This window comes from Ips typographus, linkage group LG5, assembly GCF_016097725.1.
Source record: "Ips typographus isolate SLU linkage group LG5, UJ_Ityp_2.0, whole genome shotgun sequence".
Classification (NCBI taxonomy): Eukaryota; Metazoa; Arthropoda; class Insecta; order Coleoptera; family Curculionidae; genus Ips; species Ips typographus.
The window spans coordinates 306,273-325,257 of record NC_138426.1 but is presented as its reverse complement, the minus strand read 5'-3'; the positions used below and the strand labels follow the sequence as shown (position 1 = coordinate 325,257).

The 18,985-nt window shown below is 31.8% G+C and overlaps 1 protein-coding gene across 5 annotated transcripts in view; it reads left to right on the top strand.

The window, feature by feature from the left end:
- LOC145729997 (adipokinetic hormone/corazonin-related peptide receptor variant I-like) overlaps positions 1-18,985 on the top strand; it is a 103,055-nt gene that overhangs the window by 66,664 nt on the left and 17,406 nt on the right. For all 5 annotated transcript variants that reach the window (XM_081981017.1, XM_081981012.1, XM_081981013.1 and 2 more), the window contains exons 3-6: positions 6,186-6,334; positions 7,052-7,157; positions 12,619-12,826; positions 14,129-14,255. In XM_081981017.1, the coding sequence (XP_081837143.1) occupies positions 6,186-6,334; positions 7,052-7,157; positions 12,619-12,826; positions 14,129-14,255 (590 nt within the window). The remainder of the gene's footprint in view (positions 1-6,185; positions 6,335-7,051; positions 7,158-12,618; positions 12,827-14,128; positions 14,256-18,985) is intronic.

Sequence of the window (18,985 nt, the reverse complement as noted above, 5' to 3'; positions counted from 1 at the left end):
TAAAAATTTGCATTGTTGCCAAAAGTACTGCCGCTATTTTGGAGTAGTTGCTTTAGTGTGCAGGGTGACCACTTTTCGTTAATTTTAGTTCTGTTCGCAGAGATAATCCCTGACTGTTTTCCAGCTCAGAGACAGTAATTGTCAAGTTTTATTGGTTGAATTCTCACGTGACTATGACGTTTTCTGACTTTTTGGCAATGGATGTAACTATTTCTCTGATTACTAGTTTCTCTGCGAACAGACCTTATACGGGGCACAAGAAAATAGAGATAATTTTAGAAAATTTGACTAATTCAATTCTTCGAGATGTCTCTGCTGTCATTCAAGTTAATAAGACACTGAAAACCACTTGTAAGCTTGTTTAAAAAAGCTTTTAATTTTCAAGTTGTTAACGTAAATCACTTCCTTTCTTATGGACTATATCTATCTATATCCTCATTTTTTAGTATCAGATTTTGAAATCCCTTTTTATTCCGAATTCAATGAGGTAGAACACTTTATGGTTTAAAAAGGTTTTAATCTGTTATTTCATTTTAATATAGAAATGTCCCATTACAGATCTGAAAATTTTAGGAAAACCTGAAATTTGTTTGTTAAATATTGCTTATGACAATATGTAGTTAAATTTATTTGGTTGGTTATTATGAATTGAAAGTTGAAAATAAGACAAGAAATTAGTTGTTCTCCAATACCAGAAATAAAAAAATATACAAAAAAATAAACAAAAGTTAGAAAACTTTAGTTTAAAGAACTTTTGGTCAAATTATTTTTGTGGGCAAAATTTGGATATTGGATTTGGATTGTTATTTGAACATAGTTAGTAACAGGTTTTCCAACTTCCACCTTAAAAACAGTAGAAAATAGAAATGGCCACTTTTCTTATCAAAGTGAAGGTAGAACTGTTTGTAACTTAGATTTTTAATAAGATTTATTAAAAATATTTAATTTTCTGATGTGTTAGTTTATATGATTTCCGATTTTGTTTGGTATTTTAGATATTGGCTTTTTTTTAGCTTAGCAAAGGTCTTTTTTTAAAATAACAGGATTAACCTCTACAAACTTATATGTTGTAATACACCGTTGAAAAGGTAAAAATCAACAGAATTAAATGACGTAAAAATATATAGGATGTTCCATTTAAAAAAATGTAACTTACTGTCATATGTCAGAAACTAAACGGAATAGAAAAAAACTGACTACGCCATTGGATTCTACATAAAAACTTCTACCGGGAACCGATCTTCCTTTTTTGACAACTTTAAGAGCAACTGAAATACTGAAGAGGTTCAAAAATTACCAATTTTCGAAAACACCCCGTATCTTTGAAACAAAAGAAGGTTGCGCCGCCCACTTTTCGCCAGTCATCTCAGCTCAGAAAAAGAGATCAGAACACGTATGCTACTTTTTTTCTATCTATTACCGTTTTCTCTGTACCCCGTAAAACCATCGAATTTGCACCACCCTGTACATATTTGCACATTATTAAGGACAAAGCCCATTTAATTTGTGAAAATAAGAAGGAAACACGACATTTAGCAACTTTTTTTCTTCAGCTAGCAATTATCTCTCTTAAGTATTCACGTCAGCACATCCTATTCCTTTAGAATTTGCCAATCGCCATTTGATTAACCGAATCAAATTAAACATTTTAAGCACCTATAATTGCGTTTAATATCGATTAGAGAAGACGAGATAAACGTTAAGTGATTCTTCAGCCTTTGTTCCTTCGTAGACTCGTTGAACTTGAAGATACATAGTTAAATTTGAATAAAATTACTGTGACTTCCATATAAACGAGGCTTTTCATTCACGTCAAAAGCAGAAAGTCCATTTTATAATCCACCTTTTGTCTTTCTATATCTGTTAGGATGTTTCATTAAATTGCATCCTTCATTCTAATAGCCCTATAGAGGATGAGTTTGTTAATACATTTCAGTTAGGAAAATCAAAGGAAAGGAAATCTAACATATTTCAATATTTGTTTATGTATTATTAGTTATTCTGAAATACTCATTTTGTGTGGTAAGGACTCCAGGTATATTAAGTATTTTTCAGGAATTTGACGTATGCATTTAAATGTTTGATTATGCGTGCGGAATAAGATATATTAGTCAGGTAAATGTATTTTGAAACAACTCACCCTGTATAGGAGAACGAGGTGTGACGTGTTATTTAATTTGGCATTTAGTGACGGCATCACACATATCAATAGAAAATGATCGGAACAGGATAATCGAAACAAAATGGGAGAAACGTAATTTCAGGATTAGTAGAAATGGAGAATCGATAAGGGAAACCGCTCGTTGGCAGATTATTGGGAATACGTTTTGCTATCTAACACCTGCCGTAAATAATCTATCTTCTGAATTGCTTTTCTATAATTTACTAAGTAGTTACAGTTATACCCAAAATCAGACAAATTTGCGATGACGTTACAAATTTCTAGAGTTTGTGCCAGCAAAGAGAGCAAATTTTACTTGCTGCAGTGAATATCTTGCAAATTTGAAGCCTCTTATAAGTGTGAATATGCTTTAAATGTTGGTCAATTAGCCGGAACAATCATTTGTAAATACATTCATGTTTTTGTTATTGATTCCTCTTTTACAAACTGACATAAAAAAAGTTTGAGAACAATCACGTGACGTTTTAAGCAGACGAATGGTTAACTTTATTATTAAATAATGTGCCTTAAATTTGAAACACCTTATACAGGGTTTAACTAAGACTTTATCAACTATAGCTTCTGAGATAGCAATGCTAATGGGTTCAACAACAATAATAAAATGAATAAAATAAAATAAATTTTTCTGGAAAATATTTTTATTTCAAAAACTTCTGAAAGTTTCCTAACCTAACAAATCCTTTCTAACAAATGCCCTTTACTACAAACTCCTAACCCAAACAACCCTAAACTTTCAAGATGAGAAAATCATTCAACCAGGGTCAGTTTGTAGTGTGTAAACTGCAAGTTTCTTGGTTTGCAGATTGTTTATTATTCTTGAGGGTCTTAAGTTTAAGTCTTAAGGGTTGTTTGAATTAACCATCTTTGATGCAGTTGACTTTTTTCTTTAAACAAAGGAAATTTGTTCCTTAAAGGGAATTAAGTTCACGAACTGAAACTTGGGAATTAGTTTCTAAGACTTATTTTTACGAAACGAAAAAGTGTGTGATCTCAAAGTCTTTTGTGAATTATGTCGTCTAGACAGTTTAAATCTAAGAAAGACATTTGAAACTTCTTTTATACTCTTATATTTGACTTCCTAAGTTTTTTTTAATAAAGTCAACTCAAATTCAGTCCAGTTAGCATCACTTAAGTATATGAATTCAATTCTTGCTAAATAAGTTACATCATTACATCCTTATAATGTTATTAATTACTGATTTGTCACAATATTAGTTTTGATAAGCAGGATTAATGCTTTATTAGTAAATATGTTTTTAAAGTATTTTGTGATAATATTTATTTTTTTAGTCGTATTTTTGTAAATAGAAAAGGCAGTTTAGTGCTCACAAAAATCCCAAAAAAATTATCAATAGAACACACAACTTACAGTCTCTGTTATAACAAATTTGTCTTATAATCAATAGAACCATCATAAAATGCCATAAAGTTACAGGGTGTTGGCACGTTAAAATTTCCAAGAATATCTGTTCAGTGTATTTCAAACATTTTAGATTATTAATCACCCTCTAATGCGGTTAAATAAACATTAATTTCTGGTTCGCAATTAATTTGGTTTATCTAAAGGCGGAACTGTCCTAATCTCTCTTATTGTTTATTTTTTTTTGATAAATGCAGAAGGCAAACGTTGATTTGCAAGGTTAATCACCATTCAAAATTATCGCTAACGTGATTTGTTTTTCTTTTAGAAATAATCGGAATTTTGCCATTTTACAGTTTTTTCCGTCGTTTAAAATTGTAAAAACAAGTTGGGATTATGCAATACTATTGTAAAAAGGTTATCCGAGAATAGTTGTTGTTTGTAACGGCAAAAAATACATATTTTTTTTTTTGTTGAACAATTAGCTATTATTTTAAAGATTCCAACTTTGTCCGTTGAAACATCCGGTACAAAGAGAAAATCATTGGAAATAGATAAATTTTAATACTGTTTTTGCTTTTTAAATGGCAAAAATGCAATTTTCAAACAAATCTAACCCAACAAAGAGCTTTTTACTTTGAGTTTTATATGGACGTAAAGGAACATTTTCAAGGTTCAACGAATATTTTACAAACATTAAAGGATCCTCTGATGCGAAAACTTACTTAAGCCAAAATAATTCCATTATTTTTATTGTGTATAAATTATTTAACGTAAAATTCCTGATAAAAATTCACACTTTGTGGTCCTTGGAGCTAATCGTTATGTACTTTATAATCCTCATTGAAAGTTTAAACAAACTTTTGAATTAGTAATTCGACTTTAAATTTTAATACTTTCTAATGCTATTTTAGTTTTTGCATACAAAAAAGTTATTCTGTTATCACTACCGGCAACATGCAATTTGTTTACTTTAAAGATTTTAAGCTTCAAAACAGTTTATTTGAACACCAAAGCCATTTTTTTTGTTAAAAGATCACACATTAGATGAATTAAGCACAAAAGTACAAAAATAAATAAATTTAGTTACTTATTTTTTTGTAAAAGCACTTATTTAAAAGATGAGGGGGCATGTAAAGTGTTTTTTAAGCACGTTTTGCATTGGAATATCTCAGAAACGAAGAGAGCTAGAGAGGTAAGATTAATTGATTGTAAACTGAAAACCAATAAACTTGTATGACGTCAGTAATTTCAGCCAAAGTAATGCATAAAACTTCAATTACATGAAAATCAAGGTGATTTGAGGGTTTTTGCTATCTAATATCATAAAAAATACTACAAAATCATGTAAAGTCAGGGAGAAAAGTGATGTTTGAAATGTTTGATCTGCCAGAAACAGAGTTCGACAGTCAAGAACGAAACTGCCTGTAAAGCCCACTTAAAGTGAGAAAATTACTATTTTAAGCACATTTTTGGAATCTCCATTAAATTACCTATTTAATTACATAAAAAAACACTACAAAATCATGTAAAGACAGGGAGAAAAGTGGTGTCAAAGTTTGATTTGCCAAAAACACAGTTTGACAGTCAAGAACATTATCGCCTGTAAAGCCCACTTAAAGTGAGAAAATGACTATTTTAAGCACATTTTTGGAATCTTCATTAAATTTTCTATCTAATGACATAAAAAAACAAAACAAAACTATGTAAAGTCAGAGAGAAAAGTGGTGTAAAAATTTCATCTACCAGAAACACAGTTCGACAGTCAAGAACAAAATTGCCTGTAAAGCCGACTTAAAGTGAGAAAATGAATATTTTAAGCACATTTTTGAAATCTTCATTAAATTTTCTATCTAATGACATAAGAAAACAAAACAAAACCATGTAAAGTCAGAGAGAAAAGTGGTGTCAAAGTTTGATCTGCCAAAAACACAGTTTGACAGTCAAGAACATTATCGCCTGTAAAGCCCACTTAAAGTTAGAAAATGACTATTTTAAGCACATTTTTGGAATCTTCATTAAATTTCCTATCTAATGACATAAAAAGACACTACACAATCATGTAAAATTAGAGAGAAAAGTGGTGTCAAAATTTGATTTACCAGGAACACAGTTCGACAGTCAAGAACAAAATTGCCTGTAAAGGCCACTTCAAGTGAGAAAATGACTATTTTAAGCACATTTTTGGAATCTTCATTAAATTTCCTATCTAATGACATAAAAAGACACTACACAATCATGTAAAATTAGAGAGAAAAGTGGTGTCAAAATTTGATTTACCAGGAACACAGTTCGACAGTCAAGAACAAAATTGCCTGTAAAGGCCACTTCAAGTGAGAAAATGACTATTTTAAGCACATTTTTGGAATCTTCATTAAATTTCCTATCTAATGACATAAAAAGACACTACACAATCATGTAAAATTAGAGAGAAAAGTGGTGTCAAAATTTGATTTACCAGGAACACAGTTCGACAGTCAAGAACAAAATCGCCTGTAAAGCCCACTTCAAGTGAGAAAATTCCCTGGAAATCTATACACAAATTGAAGAAAACTAAAGCTTTAACATTACATTGATGTACTTATTTCTAGCTAGATTTCTTGATTTTATAACACTCTGATCTAAAATGTATAATATTTACAGGTTACCTTCTTTATGATGCCCATGGAAATAGCATGGGCCTATACAGTTCAATGGTTAGCAGGCGACATAATGTGCAGATTAATGAGCTTTACTCGGATATTTGGATTGTATCTGTCAGGTTTTGTGCTATGTTGCATCAGCATTGACCGGTAAGCTTATCATTTTATTTTAAAAATTACTATAAGTTTTATATTTTAAATCATTTTGAATAAGTATTTTCAAAAAGTATGGTTTATTGTTACAAAAGGACTTTTTAATTTATTTCTTGTTATATCTTGCCTAACCTAACCTAACCTAACAGGTGTATAGTATTCTTAATTTCGTGTTAACCTTTATAATAGTTAGATTGTTTAAGTTCTTGAACGTCTTACTTCAGCTGTTTGTGAAGAATCATGATATGAAAGGTGACAGAGACTTATTATATAAGTCTTGAATACTTGTGAATCTGCTGGAATCCAGAATCTATCGAAGGGTATCAATTTTAAAACTTCCATTGCAAATATCTCTGAAATAAACAAATAATTTAATTTAATACAAAGTCAAACAAAAAAATCTAATTCAAATAACCTAAACTGTGTTTGTATCAAATGTTATTTTAAATACTTTGCGCTAAAAAAAGATAGTAATATTTATTGCTCTAAATAGTAAAAGTAGTATATCAGGTTTCACTAAATAAAATATAGTGTGATTCAAAATAAAAAAGGGAAACAATTTTCTTTTTCATCCGATTTCATAGCTGACAGAGTATGGTTGAAAGAATTCAGATAGTTAATATTTATGTTTTTGAAAAACTTTTCATCGTCATAAAAAAGTTTTTTATATTCTCTGGCTAGTTACGAAAAGTGTTTTTTGTTTTGACTTTTCAGATACTACGCAGTATTAAAACCGTTGGATTTCATCGATCTCGACAGAAGGGAAAAGTATATGCTGTTATTTGCCTGGATTGGGGCAGCTTTATGCAGTGTCCCACAGGTAAGCTTCCATTAAATATTCACATTTTGAAATTTTACTATGATAGTTTTTGCGAAATCTACAAAATGTTTTTTTTTCTTTAATTTTATTCAGCCTTCAACATGTTTCGGGCCTATAAAAGAACCCATCTTCAGGAGCATACATTAGAGGGTAACTTATAGTTAATTGTCTTTGTCAAAAGGCCAGGTATCACAAAAGCCTAAATATTAGGTAATTAAAAATTATTCTGAAGAAAACATTTTGGAAACATTTTAAAAACTAGATTGACTCAAGATACATACTTATTAAAGTTAAAAATAAGAATTTTTCATACATTTCTATCGCAAAATCAAGTTGGAGGCGATGCAGGAAACAAATTAAAAGTAGAATTCCTGATGCTTTAAACTTTTTAAGAAAGACATTTAACTACAAGTTATCATCTAATGTAAGCTCCTGAAGATGGGTTTTTTATAGGCCCAAAACATGTTGTTGAAAATAAATATGTTCAGTATCGGGAAGTAGCTATTTTGTCAGCCCCTTTGAAAAAACAATTTTTTTTCTTCAAAGTTCTACGATTCACCGTTCAGTCAAAAAACCTAGGGTCACCCTGTATGTTATAAGCAAAACTTTTAGTATACATTTACAATATACCACTAAATAGAAACTGGGTTAATTAATGAAGCTAAAAATACACCTTTTCTCAAAAGATGTGTATTTTTAACCGAGTTTTTTTTAAGGAAAAGAGGACACCAAAACGTAATGGAAGATCCGAAAACTTTGGCGACGCACCTTTTCCATTAAAGCCACGACTTTTAAGACTGAAAAGTATATACGTTACCTCTAAATAGGATCTCCCTTAAGTATACATTAAAACTTATTCGCTTTGAGGAGTTGTGCTCAAAGATGGCACGGTTTACACTGTATTTTTTTGTATCCATTAAAAAACCAAAAGGTTATATTTCATTAAACAAATAGTCCATAGCAAATAATATTAAAAAGTACTCAATCTTCTGATATTAACGATGTTTCATTATTTCTTTCGAAAGGGACAACAAAAAGATCTCTGCAAAATAATACATGGGAGTTTCTTGACAGTTAAAAGTTCGGTTATACTTTTTTTGCTAGGAACTATCTGGAAGTTATGAAAGGAACTTTTATGTCCAAAAATTATTGGAAGAGTTGCCTATACAGTGATGTAGACAGTGACGTAGCAAAGTTTTTACAGATTTCCCAAAATGACTAGAAATATCAAGCTGAAATTTGCAAGACGGTTAGTACCCATCAGCTATAATGTTTTGATACAAATTTACACACCTTAAGAACTCGGTTGTCTTGACCAATAAGTCAAGCTATTTTATGACTGAAATATGAAAGTTATCCGGGCTGGTGGTCCAATGGAATTTCTTCCTGACGTTTCATTCATATCAACAACTGACTACGAACGGAAAATCGAAACCCTTCTGGATCCCATAACCTACAAGAAGTTGTCACGTGACCCAACAGCTCGAATACTTAGGACCAACGACTGAAAGATTCCACGACTGTCGCTGCTGAAGATATCTCGAAACTCAAGAGGTCAGATGCCCTTCCACCCAGGCTTTATGATTTACCTAAAATACCCAAGCCGGATGTACCTCTGTGACCCATAGTTAGTGCCCTAGGAAGCCCTACGTATGAGATAGCAAAGTACCTTACAACACCCCTTCAACCAAACATAGGAAAACGAACAGCTTCATAAAAGACTCAGCACATTTTGTGGACGAATTGCATGCCTTAACTTTATCTTCAGGTGACGTCCTTGTGAGTTTTGATGTTGTTGCTTTATTCACTCATTAAAACGGTTATGGAGCAGATAGAACAAGAATTTCCACTAGACCTCACCAAATGGTTCAGACACTGCCTAACCACCACTTACTTCCAATGGCAGAGTGAATTCTTCGAACAGAATGATGGTATTGCAAGGGGCAGCCCTCTCAGTCCGATAATAGCAAACTATTTTATGGAAACATTCGAAGTAAATGCTCTGGCCACCGCTCCAAAGAAACCAAAGTGCTGGTTTCGATATGTTGACGATACCTTTGTAGTTTAGACCCACGGTGAAGACGAACTGCAGCAATTCTTGGTACATCTAAACTCCATTAATAATCCAAGAATTCAATAGCCTTTCCTGGATGTAATGGTGGCAAGGAAACCTAATGGAACACACGGTGTATCGAAAACCAACACACACGGACTGGCCGTTATTTCAATAGTGAATCTAATCATCACCCTAGCCAAAAAAGAGGAGTGATCAAAACCCTATCGGAGCGGACAAGAATGATTTGCGAACCATCAGAGTTAGAAAAGGAGCTTAAACATCTGGAAAGGGTTGAAGATCGCTCTGATGTTGCTCTGCTGAGATCGTCTGGATGTTGAAGAGAAAGTTGGTTGGACTTGCTTACCATGCATACACAATGTCACGGATAGGATTGGAAGGATTTTAGAGAAGCACAAGGTCAAGACCGTCTTTAAACCAACCTGCACGATTCAACAGAGTCTCAGATCGGCCAAGAACAAACGAGATCCTTCTCATCTTCTTCGTGCAGCTGTGGATCCGTATAAATTGGAACGACTAAACGTAGTGTCAACACGAGAATAGAGAAATTGCAGACTGGGACAGACCGAGAAATCAGCGGTGACAAAACATGCACTTTCCAGAAGTTTTGAAGAGGTGGAGGTTTTGGATCGATCACAACGTTACGATCCTAGATTAACTAGAGAATCCATTGAGATCTTTAAGCACGAGAACATCACCAACAGAAAGGATCACTGTCATCGCCTTTGATAATGTCCACCGCAGTTGTGAATTCCTTCACGTCAGGAAGAAATTCCATTGGACCACGGCTTATAAGCCCGGATAACTTTCATATTTCGGTTTTGACCGGCCGTGAAAGCCTTCATACTTCATAGTCTGATATGGCTATTGATTGGTAGTGCAGAGATCCTTCAGAAACCGAATATGGATGGGATGTAGTCATTAGAGGGCGTCAAACCTGGAATAACATTTTGACGTTTTTTGCCAATATCTCGAAAACGAAAGGTGTAAGTTTTCAATCAAACACAACAAACAAACAGGTTGGAAACGTTTCAGAATTTAGAGTAAAAATGATTTCTTTTTTCGTTAAATTCTATCGTTTATTGTATAAATACATAATACCTTTCGGCTTGAGTCAACATATAATAGATAAGTGCAGGAGTAATAGTTTCCTATAGTATAAGAAAACTCTGTGATGTTAAATTCAAGGCTTGTTTTACAGTTCGCTATTTTTCCTTTTAAGAATACGACAACTTTCGATCTATGAAGCAAATGTCAAGAAAAGCTGAAACACTTTTACAATCTTTACTTTACAAAAACTCAACAGACACTTTGCTTCTATTTGATCGGTATAAAAACTGCAATTTCAGTAAAGTGAATGTGTTTTTCATATAATGTTGTTTATTTCTTTTTTGTTAAATAATATGGCAAAAATAAATGTAGAAATTGCTAAACTGTGTTGCCAAGTGGCTAATCCTACCAAATTACGAGTATATAACAGAGGTTAATTAATTATTAATAGTTAAAGGAATTTTCACCTAAAATAGCTTTGGAAAAACAAATGGTACCTACATAATATTGTTGTGAGAAATTACACAACAACGTTAAAGTAAAAACTGATTAGTTAAGATATTAATTTAGTTTAAATGGTAATAATTCTTCTTAAAATCTCAACACTTTTTACTATTTCACTTTCCAAAAAGAAACAAGGCCTTTACAGTGTTTTTTTGTGAAAAATTGTATAGACTATAGAATTAATAATAATTAATTAGATTTATTGAACTTGGTTTAATTAAAAATTTTTGCTCCGTAGTTTATCCAAAGTTATTTCAAGCAAAAACAACAATAGTTTAAAGAGGATTTATTTAATTGCCCTGTAAAAGAAAACGTAATTTTTCTTTTGTTTTTAGACTGATTAAATCGAAAACAATTTAATGTTTTCGCTACTAATTAATACTATTTTATTTGAATCGTCTGATTTAGATAGTGATCTGGATTTCTGGATGATGTTTGATTTCTGGAACTTTTAAATCCAAATCGAAATGAGAATAAGGCTGAATTTTATGGAGACTTTGATTAAGACAACCTATTTGAAGAAGAATGTAATATTCCATTACCAGTCCAGAAAAAGGGGTTTTCCCGTGCGTGCGTGACATTCATGCGAGAACGGGAAAAACTTTTTCGGAATGAACGATACTTTTCATTATCAGACTCTAAAAAACGTTTACATCGCTTTCAAAGATGTTATTAGGTTAATACCTTTACATTGATAGTGATAATATAGTTATTGTTGTTATAAAATTCATGCAGGTAGTTGTCGTATTATGCGATGAGCCAAAATCTTCTAATGTTGCACAGTGGGCTATTGTGGCAATCTAATTTGGACATAATGTTGGAATTTCTGGTTTTGAAATTAGTCAGTAATATTAATTATAGTTAATATTAGTAATTATTATTCTTCAAGATTTATCTGTGTCAATAAGGCTCATTTATACATAATATTTAACTCACTTTGTTGGAGATACCACAGTTTGCAACAGTAACAAGCTTTTAGACTGTTCTAAAAGCTTTTGGAAGCTTCTAAGCTGTTTCAGGAGCATTTGGAAGGTTTTTAGGACAGTTTAAAGAGAATATTGAAGGTTCTGGAATGCTTTAGGGGCAATTGGAAATCCTAGACCATTCTAGAAGTTATTTAATGCTTTTAAACTGCTCTAATATCATATGGAAGCTTTAGACTCATCCAAAATCTTTTGGTAAGCTCCACTTTCTGTATGCTGCTTCAGTAGCATTTGGAAGCTTCTAGGCACTCTTTTAAAAGCTTTTGGAGTATCTATAATGTTTTAGAAGCTCCTGCAATCATTTTGTACAACTTTAGGAGTATTTGGAAGGTTTTTCGACAGTTTAAAGTACGTATCTCAGACGGTTCGAGAAATTGTTTAAAGCTGTTAACTGCTCTAGAATCATATGGAAGCAGTTGGACTGTTTTGAAAGCTTCTAGACCAGTTGAAGCTTCCATAAGCTTTTGGAAGCTACTTCAGAAGCATTCAGAAGCTTCTAGACACACTAGTTTTAGAAGCATTTAGATTATCTATAGTGTTTTAGAAGCTACGGAAATCTTTTTAAACTACTTTAGGTTCAGTGTTTGGAAAGTTTTTGGACAGGTTTTGGATATTGAAGGTTATGGGTTGCTTTAGAGGCATTTGGAAACTTAGTCAGCTTTAGAAACAATTATTAAAAACCATTAAACTGCTCTAGAACCATATGGTAGGATAGACTGTTCTAGCAATTTTTGAAAACTTCTGTTTTGAAGGGTTTTAGACTACTTTAGAGGCATTTTGAACTTGTTCTTGAGCTTTTTTGGTCCTTATTACCATTTATAATTGCCCAATGAATATTTTTTCTTTTTAGGTTATTGTTTTCCACGAAGAAACTCATCCAAATTTCACCTGGTACAAACAGTGTGTCACCTACCACTCATTTGCTAACGATTTTCAAGAGAAAGTCTACAATGTATCTGGAATGGTGTTTATGTATGCTTTTCCGTTGTCGGTCATCATATTTTCTTACGCTTCGATCCTTTTGGAAATATACCGAAGAACTCGAAATCCTGGTGTTGGTAAGACTTTTCATTGTACAATAGTGTCCCATTGAAAAACTGGAAAAACTTTAAGCAAACGCTAAAAGACATTAGATAAAATCATTTGAAGTAAAATTTATACAGGGTGAAAAAACATCTTTCACCTTAAAACTAGAAGTGTACATACAGGGTTTTTCACTAGGGAGCGACCAACCTTCCTGTACCAAAATATTCCTAACCTTAAAATAAAAGTTGCTATATTTATGAGATACCCTGTATAAAATTGCTACCTAATTTCTTGACTGGTTCGGTGAAATAAATACGGTGGAAATATGATATAAATAAGAGCTTTTTGTAAGAGCTTACAGTGAATATTATACTGCAAATCTAGTCTGGTTTCACTCATTTTGGCTATTTATTGCCTCTTTAATACAAAACAGATACACCAATTATTCCCTCTGATTAATACGCCACAAATTTTCCAAAACTAGTATAAATTAAAAAATATCTCAATTTTTCATATCTATCACACTCTTTTCCACCCCGACCATATTCCAGCTAAAGTGACATGTGTCAGTCCAATCAGGTGTCACGTAATTTGACAGTTACAAGATGTCAACTGACATAACATTCATTTTGACACATGTAATAAATTTTTCTGATTTTTCATTAATAAATTGAAATCTCTATACCTTGTATTTATAACAAACTATAAGATTAGTCTTCGATGTAGATAATCTTAGTAAATGGTACGGGAAACCTGGCCCACCTTGTACGAATGATCTAGTAAAACTGTACTGTAATGGAAATTAAATTTAAAAATTTTCCTACAACATAAACTAACACAATGTGAAATTGTCATCGAAATGTATTTTCCGGGGCAGTCAATCGGGAGAAAATTACATTTTTCCACTCGTCGAATCGTAAATAGAATCACCCCATTTTTCATTCAACAATAAAACGCTTTTCGCTGAGTTATTTTTGACCGCGCCAATGGAAAAAAAACATTATATTTTCTTTGATTGACATGAAGAATTTAAATGGAAATCTATTTTATAAAATGGTTGAAGTTAGTACTGATATATTTCATTAGGAAATGAGGCTCCAAAACTCAGATACTCCCCTATCAGATAACTCACTCTTTTTTAAACAGCTTGATGTCTGAATTATGTATTTTCTTCTTATATTCACATCGGACCTTTTCTATCTTGTCAAATTGAATAGTGTAGAAAATATTAAAATTTATGATACACATGGTGTTCCTTTAGGGCAACAATTTATACGAACTTTTACTTAAATTTTAACGGAACTGTTTTAAATGTTGTTTTTTTCTTTTGACAGCTGACAGTGTCACAAGGTCCAGTTTGGCGTTTCTTGGGAAAGCTAAAGTGAGAACACTCAAGATGACGATTATCATTGTATTTGTATTCTTCGTGTGCTGGACTCCTTATCACGTAATGTGCGTTTGGTGAGTATATTTTTTCTTATTTATACAGGGTGTCACAAATTCTTGTGTAATAAGAAATACCAGAGTTGGTGAACTTGAGATGTCCGAAAATACCGAGATTTAGAAAAATTTCAACAAACAGTATACGACACTTTACTATTGCCATTTTTCCTCCACCACAATGTGGCAATATCATATTTGAAATCCGACTGATGTGATATATGAGAATAATACTTTGAAGGTCTGTATATTTTTATAATTTGGTCTTTTAAATTACTAATATTGGTAATCTAGCAATTTTACACTATTTACATGTCATTTTAGTAGTCTAAATTTACTAGAATGACCTTCTAGAAACATTTTAAAATTAAGCTGAGCTTGACATTTGTAAAATCGGTACAATTCTGAAATTAGACTTTTAAGGCGAAAAACTTCTGAAATATTCCAGTAAAAAAGTGAAAGGTATGTCGGACTTCAAATATGACGTTGTCATGTATTAGAGGGAAAACGATAAAATGTTAAGCTCTAAATAATTATCTTACATCAACAAAAAACATATAACTTTTGTTATTTTTGCAAAATTGCATACCATATGATAGATCACAATAATTAAAATGTTGATCTCGATGTTGATGATATTCAGTGTGATATTGTCACGTTGTGAAGGAGAAAAACTGTCAATATAAAAGTGTCGTTTATTTTCAGATATCTCATCGAATAAATAAAGAAATAATAACCAATTTTTCAAATCTTTCTTTTTTTTTGGATAAAAAATAATTTTTTGAATTTTAAACGGCATATTATTAAACTCCAAACTGCGCAATTTGGGATACTTTAACAAACTCTGAATCTCGTACACACGAATTTGTGGCACCCTGTATGACGTCTTTTTACAAATGTATACTAATATTGATATATCTAATCGTGAGGACATTTTTGATTATTTATTTCTATATTGTACGTATTAAAAAGAAAGAATTATTAACAAGGAGAGTTTATTAAAAATGACTAAAAATTCAGTTTCTAAATTACAAAAAAGTCAACCACTGAACGACTTTTAACAAAGCTTTCCAGACGATTTCGTTCCTTTTCAACAATAACAAGTAAAAAGCAATTTTAAGATGGGTATTTACATTTATTTAGCGGAACACTATAAAAACAACTGTTACATTTTTTTTCCTCCGGGAAATTTTATTTTTTTATGGAGATGAATGTTTTAATTGCAGAATTGTAAATTCCATTTCCAAATTAAAATAATAGCAAAACGACAGGGAAACGTGCCGCAAGGCATAACGTTAAATAATTTGGTTAAAAACTTTTAACAAATCAGTCCTTCAACATTGATTACAGTGACCTAACATCAAGGGTTAAACACTTTAAGACATAAGAGAAAAAGGCAAAAAAACGAACGCAGCATAATAAAGCCTTGGAAAAAAATGAAATTTACAAATCACGAACTTCTGATAATAAACAGAGATAAATATTCTTGGAAATCACGGTCATTCGTTGGTTTCAAACTAACGAGGTGCTGACTGAAAGAAAAAAAAAACATACATCAAGTCAACTAACGAAGCTATTCTTTTGTCAATTCTGTCAACCCCGACCTAGTGCATTTACAAATAAAAAAACAATAATAGCCTTGAAATTTACTATCTGTTATTATTTTAGTAAATCCATAAGACAACGATTTGCAATAATTATACGTAATGTTTACCTTACTTTAAGGTGGCAAAATTGCCTAAAATATAGTGTGTCCAAGAAAGAGCCACTATGGGAATCTTTGGTTAAATCGAACAATAGTTGTGTAATCATGGCTTTAATAATATGACATTTTGAAGACGTCGTATATACTGGGTGATTCCAAAGTTGGGGCTTTCCTTTCACCTGCGAATAGGACTTCAAAAAATAAGGTTCAAGGTTAAATACAATTTTTTCGAAATGTGAACAATAACGAAGATACAGGGTGTCAAAGTTTTACTGAAAAAACAAAAGTAAAAAAATTACTTTAACTTAATTTTAACTAACTGACAGGTTATTTCCTATCAACACACATTAACAAAAATGTTTCTTTTATTTTCTAACTTTTTCAGTTTTTGAGAAATTTCAATTCGAAAATTGTGTCACTTTTTGTGAGTTTGCAGCGTTGTTGCTAAGTTTGAAGCCCTGTGAAGCTGTAATTTGCACTCCAATCTAGATTTTTTAAATATCATTAGAAAGAGGATAAAAAATGTTACAAAATGTCCGTTGAGCGAATTTTCTAACTTTTTCAGTTTTTGAGGAAATTTCAATTCGAAAATTGTCACTTTTTGTGAGTTTGCAGCGTTGTTGCTAAGTTTGAAGCGTTGTGAAGCTGTAATTTGCACTCCAATCTAGATTTTTTATATATCAATAGAAAGAGGATGAAAAATGCTACAAAATGTCGGTTGAGCGAATTTTCTAACTTTTTCAGTTTTTGAGAAATTTCAATTCGAAAATTGTGTCACTTTTTGTGAGTTTGCAGCGTTGTTGCTAAGTTTGAAGCCTTGCGAAGCTGTAACTTGCACTCCAATCTAAATTTTTTAAATATCATTAGAAAGAGGATAAAAAATGTTACAAAATGTCGGTTGAGCGAATTTTCTAACTTTTTCAGTTTTTGAGAAATTTCAATTCGAAAATTGTCACTTTTAGTGAGTTTGCAGCGTTGTTGCTAAGTTTGAAGCCTTGCGAAGCTGTAATTTGCACTCCAATCTAGATTTTTTAAATATCATTAGAAAGAGGATAAAAAATGTTACAAAATGTCCGTTGAGCGAATTTTCTAACTTTTTCAGTTTTTGAGGAAATTTCAATTCGAAAATTGTGTCACTTTTTGTGAGTTTGCAGCGTTGTTGCTAAGTTTGAAGCCTTGCGAAGCTGTAACTTGCACTCCAATCTAAATTTTTTAAATATCATTAGAAAGAGGATAAAAAATGTTACAAAATGTCGGTTGAGCGAATTTTCTAACTTTTTCAGTTTTTGAGAAATTTCAATTCGAAAATTGTCACTTTTAGTGAGTTTGCAGCGTTGTTGCTAAGTTTGAAGCCTTGCGAAGCTGTAATTTGCACTCCAATCTAGATTTTTTAAATATCATTAGAAAGAGGATAAAAAATGTTACAAAATGTCCGTTGAGCGAATTTTCTAACTTTTTCAGTTTTTGAGAAATTTCAATTCGAAAATTGTCACTTTTAGTGAGTTTGCAGCGTTGTTGCTAAGTTTGAAGCGTTGTGAAGCTGTAATTTGCACTCCAATCTAGATTTTTTAAATATCATTAGAAAGAGGATAAAAAATGTTACAAAATGTCCGTTGAGCGAATTTTCTAACTTTTTCAGTTTTTGAGGAAATTTCAATTCGAAAATTGTCACTTTTTGTGAGTTTGCAGCGTTGTTGCTAAGTTTGAAGCGTTGTGAAGCTGTAATTTGCACTCCAATCTAGATTTTTTATATATCAATAGAAAGAGGATGAAAAATGCTACAAAATGTCGGTTGAGCGAATTTTCTAACTTTTTCAGTTTTTGAGAAATTTCAATTCGAAAATTGTGTCACTTTTTGTGAGTTTGCAGCGTTGTTGCTAAGTTTGAAGCCTTGCGAAGCTGTAACTTGCACTCCAATCTAAATTTTTTAAATATCATTAGAAAGAGGATAAAAAATGTTACAAAATGTCGGTTGAGCGAATTTTCTAACTTTTTCAGTTTTTGAGAAATTTCAATTCGAAAATTGTGTCACTTTTTGTGAGTTTGCAGCGTTGTTGCTAAGTTTGAAGCCTTGCGAAGCTGTAACTTGCACTCCAATCTAAATTTTTTAAATATCATTAGAAAGAGGATAAAAAATGTTACAAAATGTCGGTTGAGCGAATTTTCTAACTTTTTCAGTTTTTGAGAAATTTCAATTCGAAAATTGTCACTTTTAGTGAGTTTGCAGCGTTGTTGCTAAGTTTGAAGCCTTGCGAAGCTGTAATTTGCACTCCAATCTAGATTTTTTAAATATCATTAGAAAGAGGATAAAAAATGTTACAAAATGTCCGTTGAGCGAATTTTCTAACTTTTTCAGTTTTTGAGGAAATTTCAATTCGAAAATTGTGTCACTTTTTGTGAGTTTGCAGCGTTGTTGCTAAGTTTGAAGCCTTGCGAAGCTGTAACTTGCACTCCAATCTAAATTTTTTAAATATCATTAGAAAGAGGATAAAAAATGTTACAAAATGTCGGTTGAGCGAATTTTCTAACTTTTTCAGTTTTTGAGAAATTTCAATTCGAAAATTGTCACTTTTAGTGAGTTTGCAGCGTTGTTGCTAAGTTTGAAGCCTTGCGAAGCTGTAATTTGCACTCCAATCTAGATTTTTTAAATATCATTAGAAAGAGGATAAAAAATGTTACAAAATGTCCGTTGAGCGAATTTTCTAACTTTTTCAGTTTTTGAGAAATTTCAATTCGAAAATTGTCACTTTTAGTGAGTTTGCAGCGTTGTTGCTAAGTTTGAAGCGTTGTGAAGCTGTAATTTGCACTCCAATCTAGATTTTTTATATATCAATAGAAAGAGGATGAAAAATGCTACAAAATGTCGGTTGAGCGAATTTTCTAACTTTTTCAGTTTTTGAGAAATTTCAATTCGAAAATTGTGTCACTTTTTGTGAGTTTGCAGCGTTGTTGCTAAGTTTGAAGCCTTGCGAAGCTGTAACTTGCACTCCAATCTAAATTTTTTAAATATCATTAGAAAGAGGATAAAAAATGTTACAAAATGTCG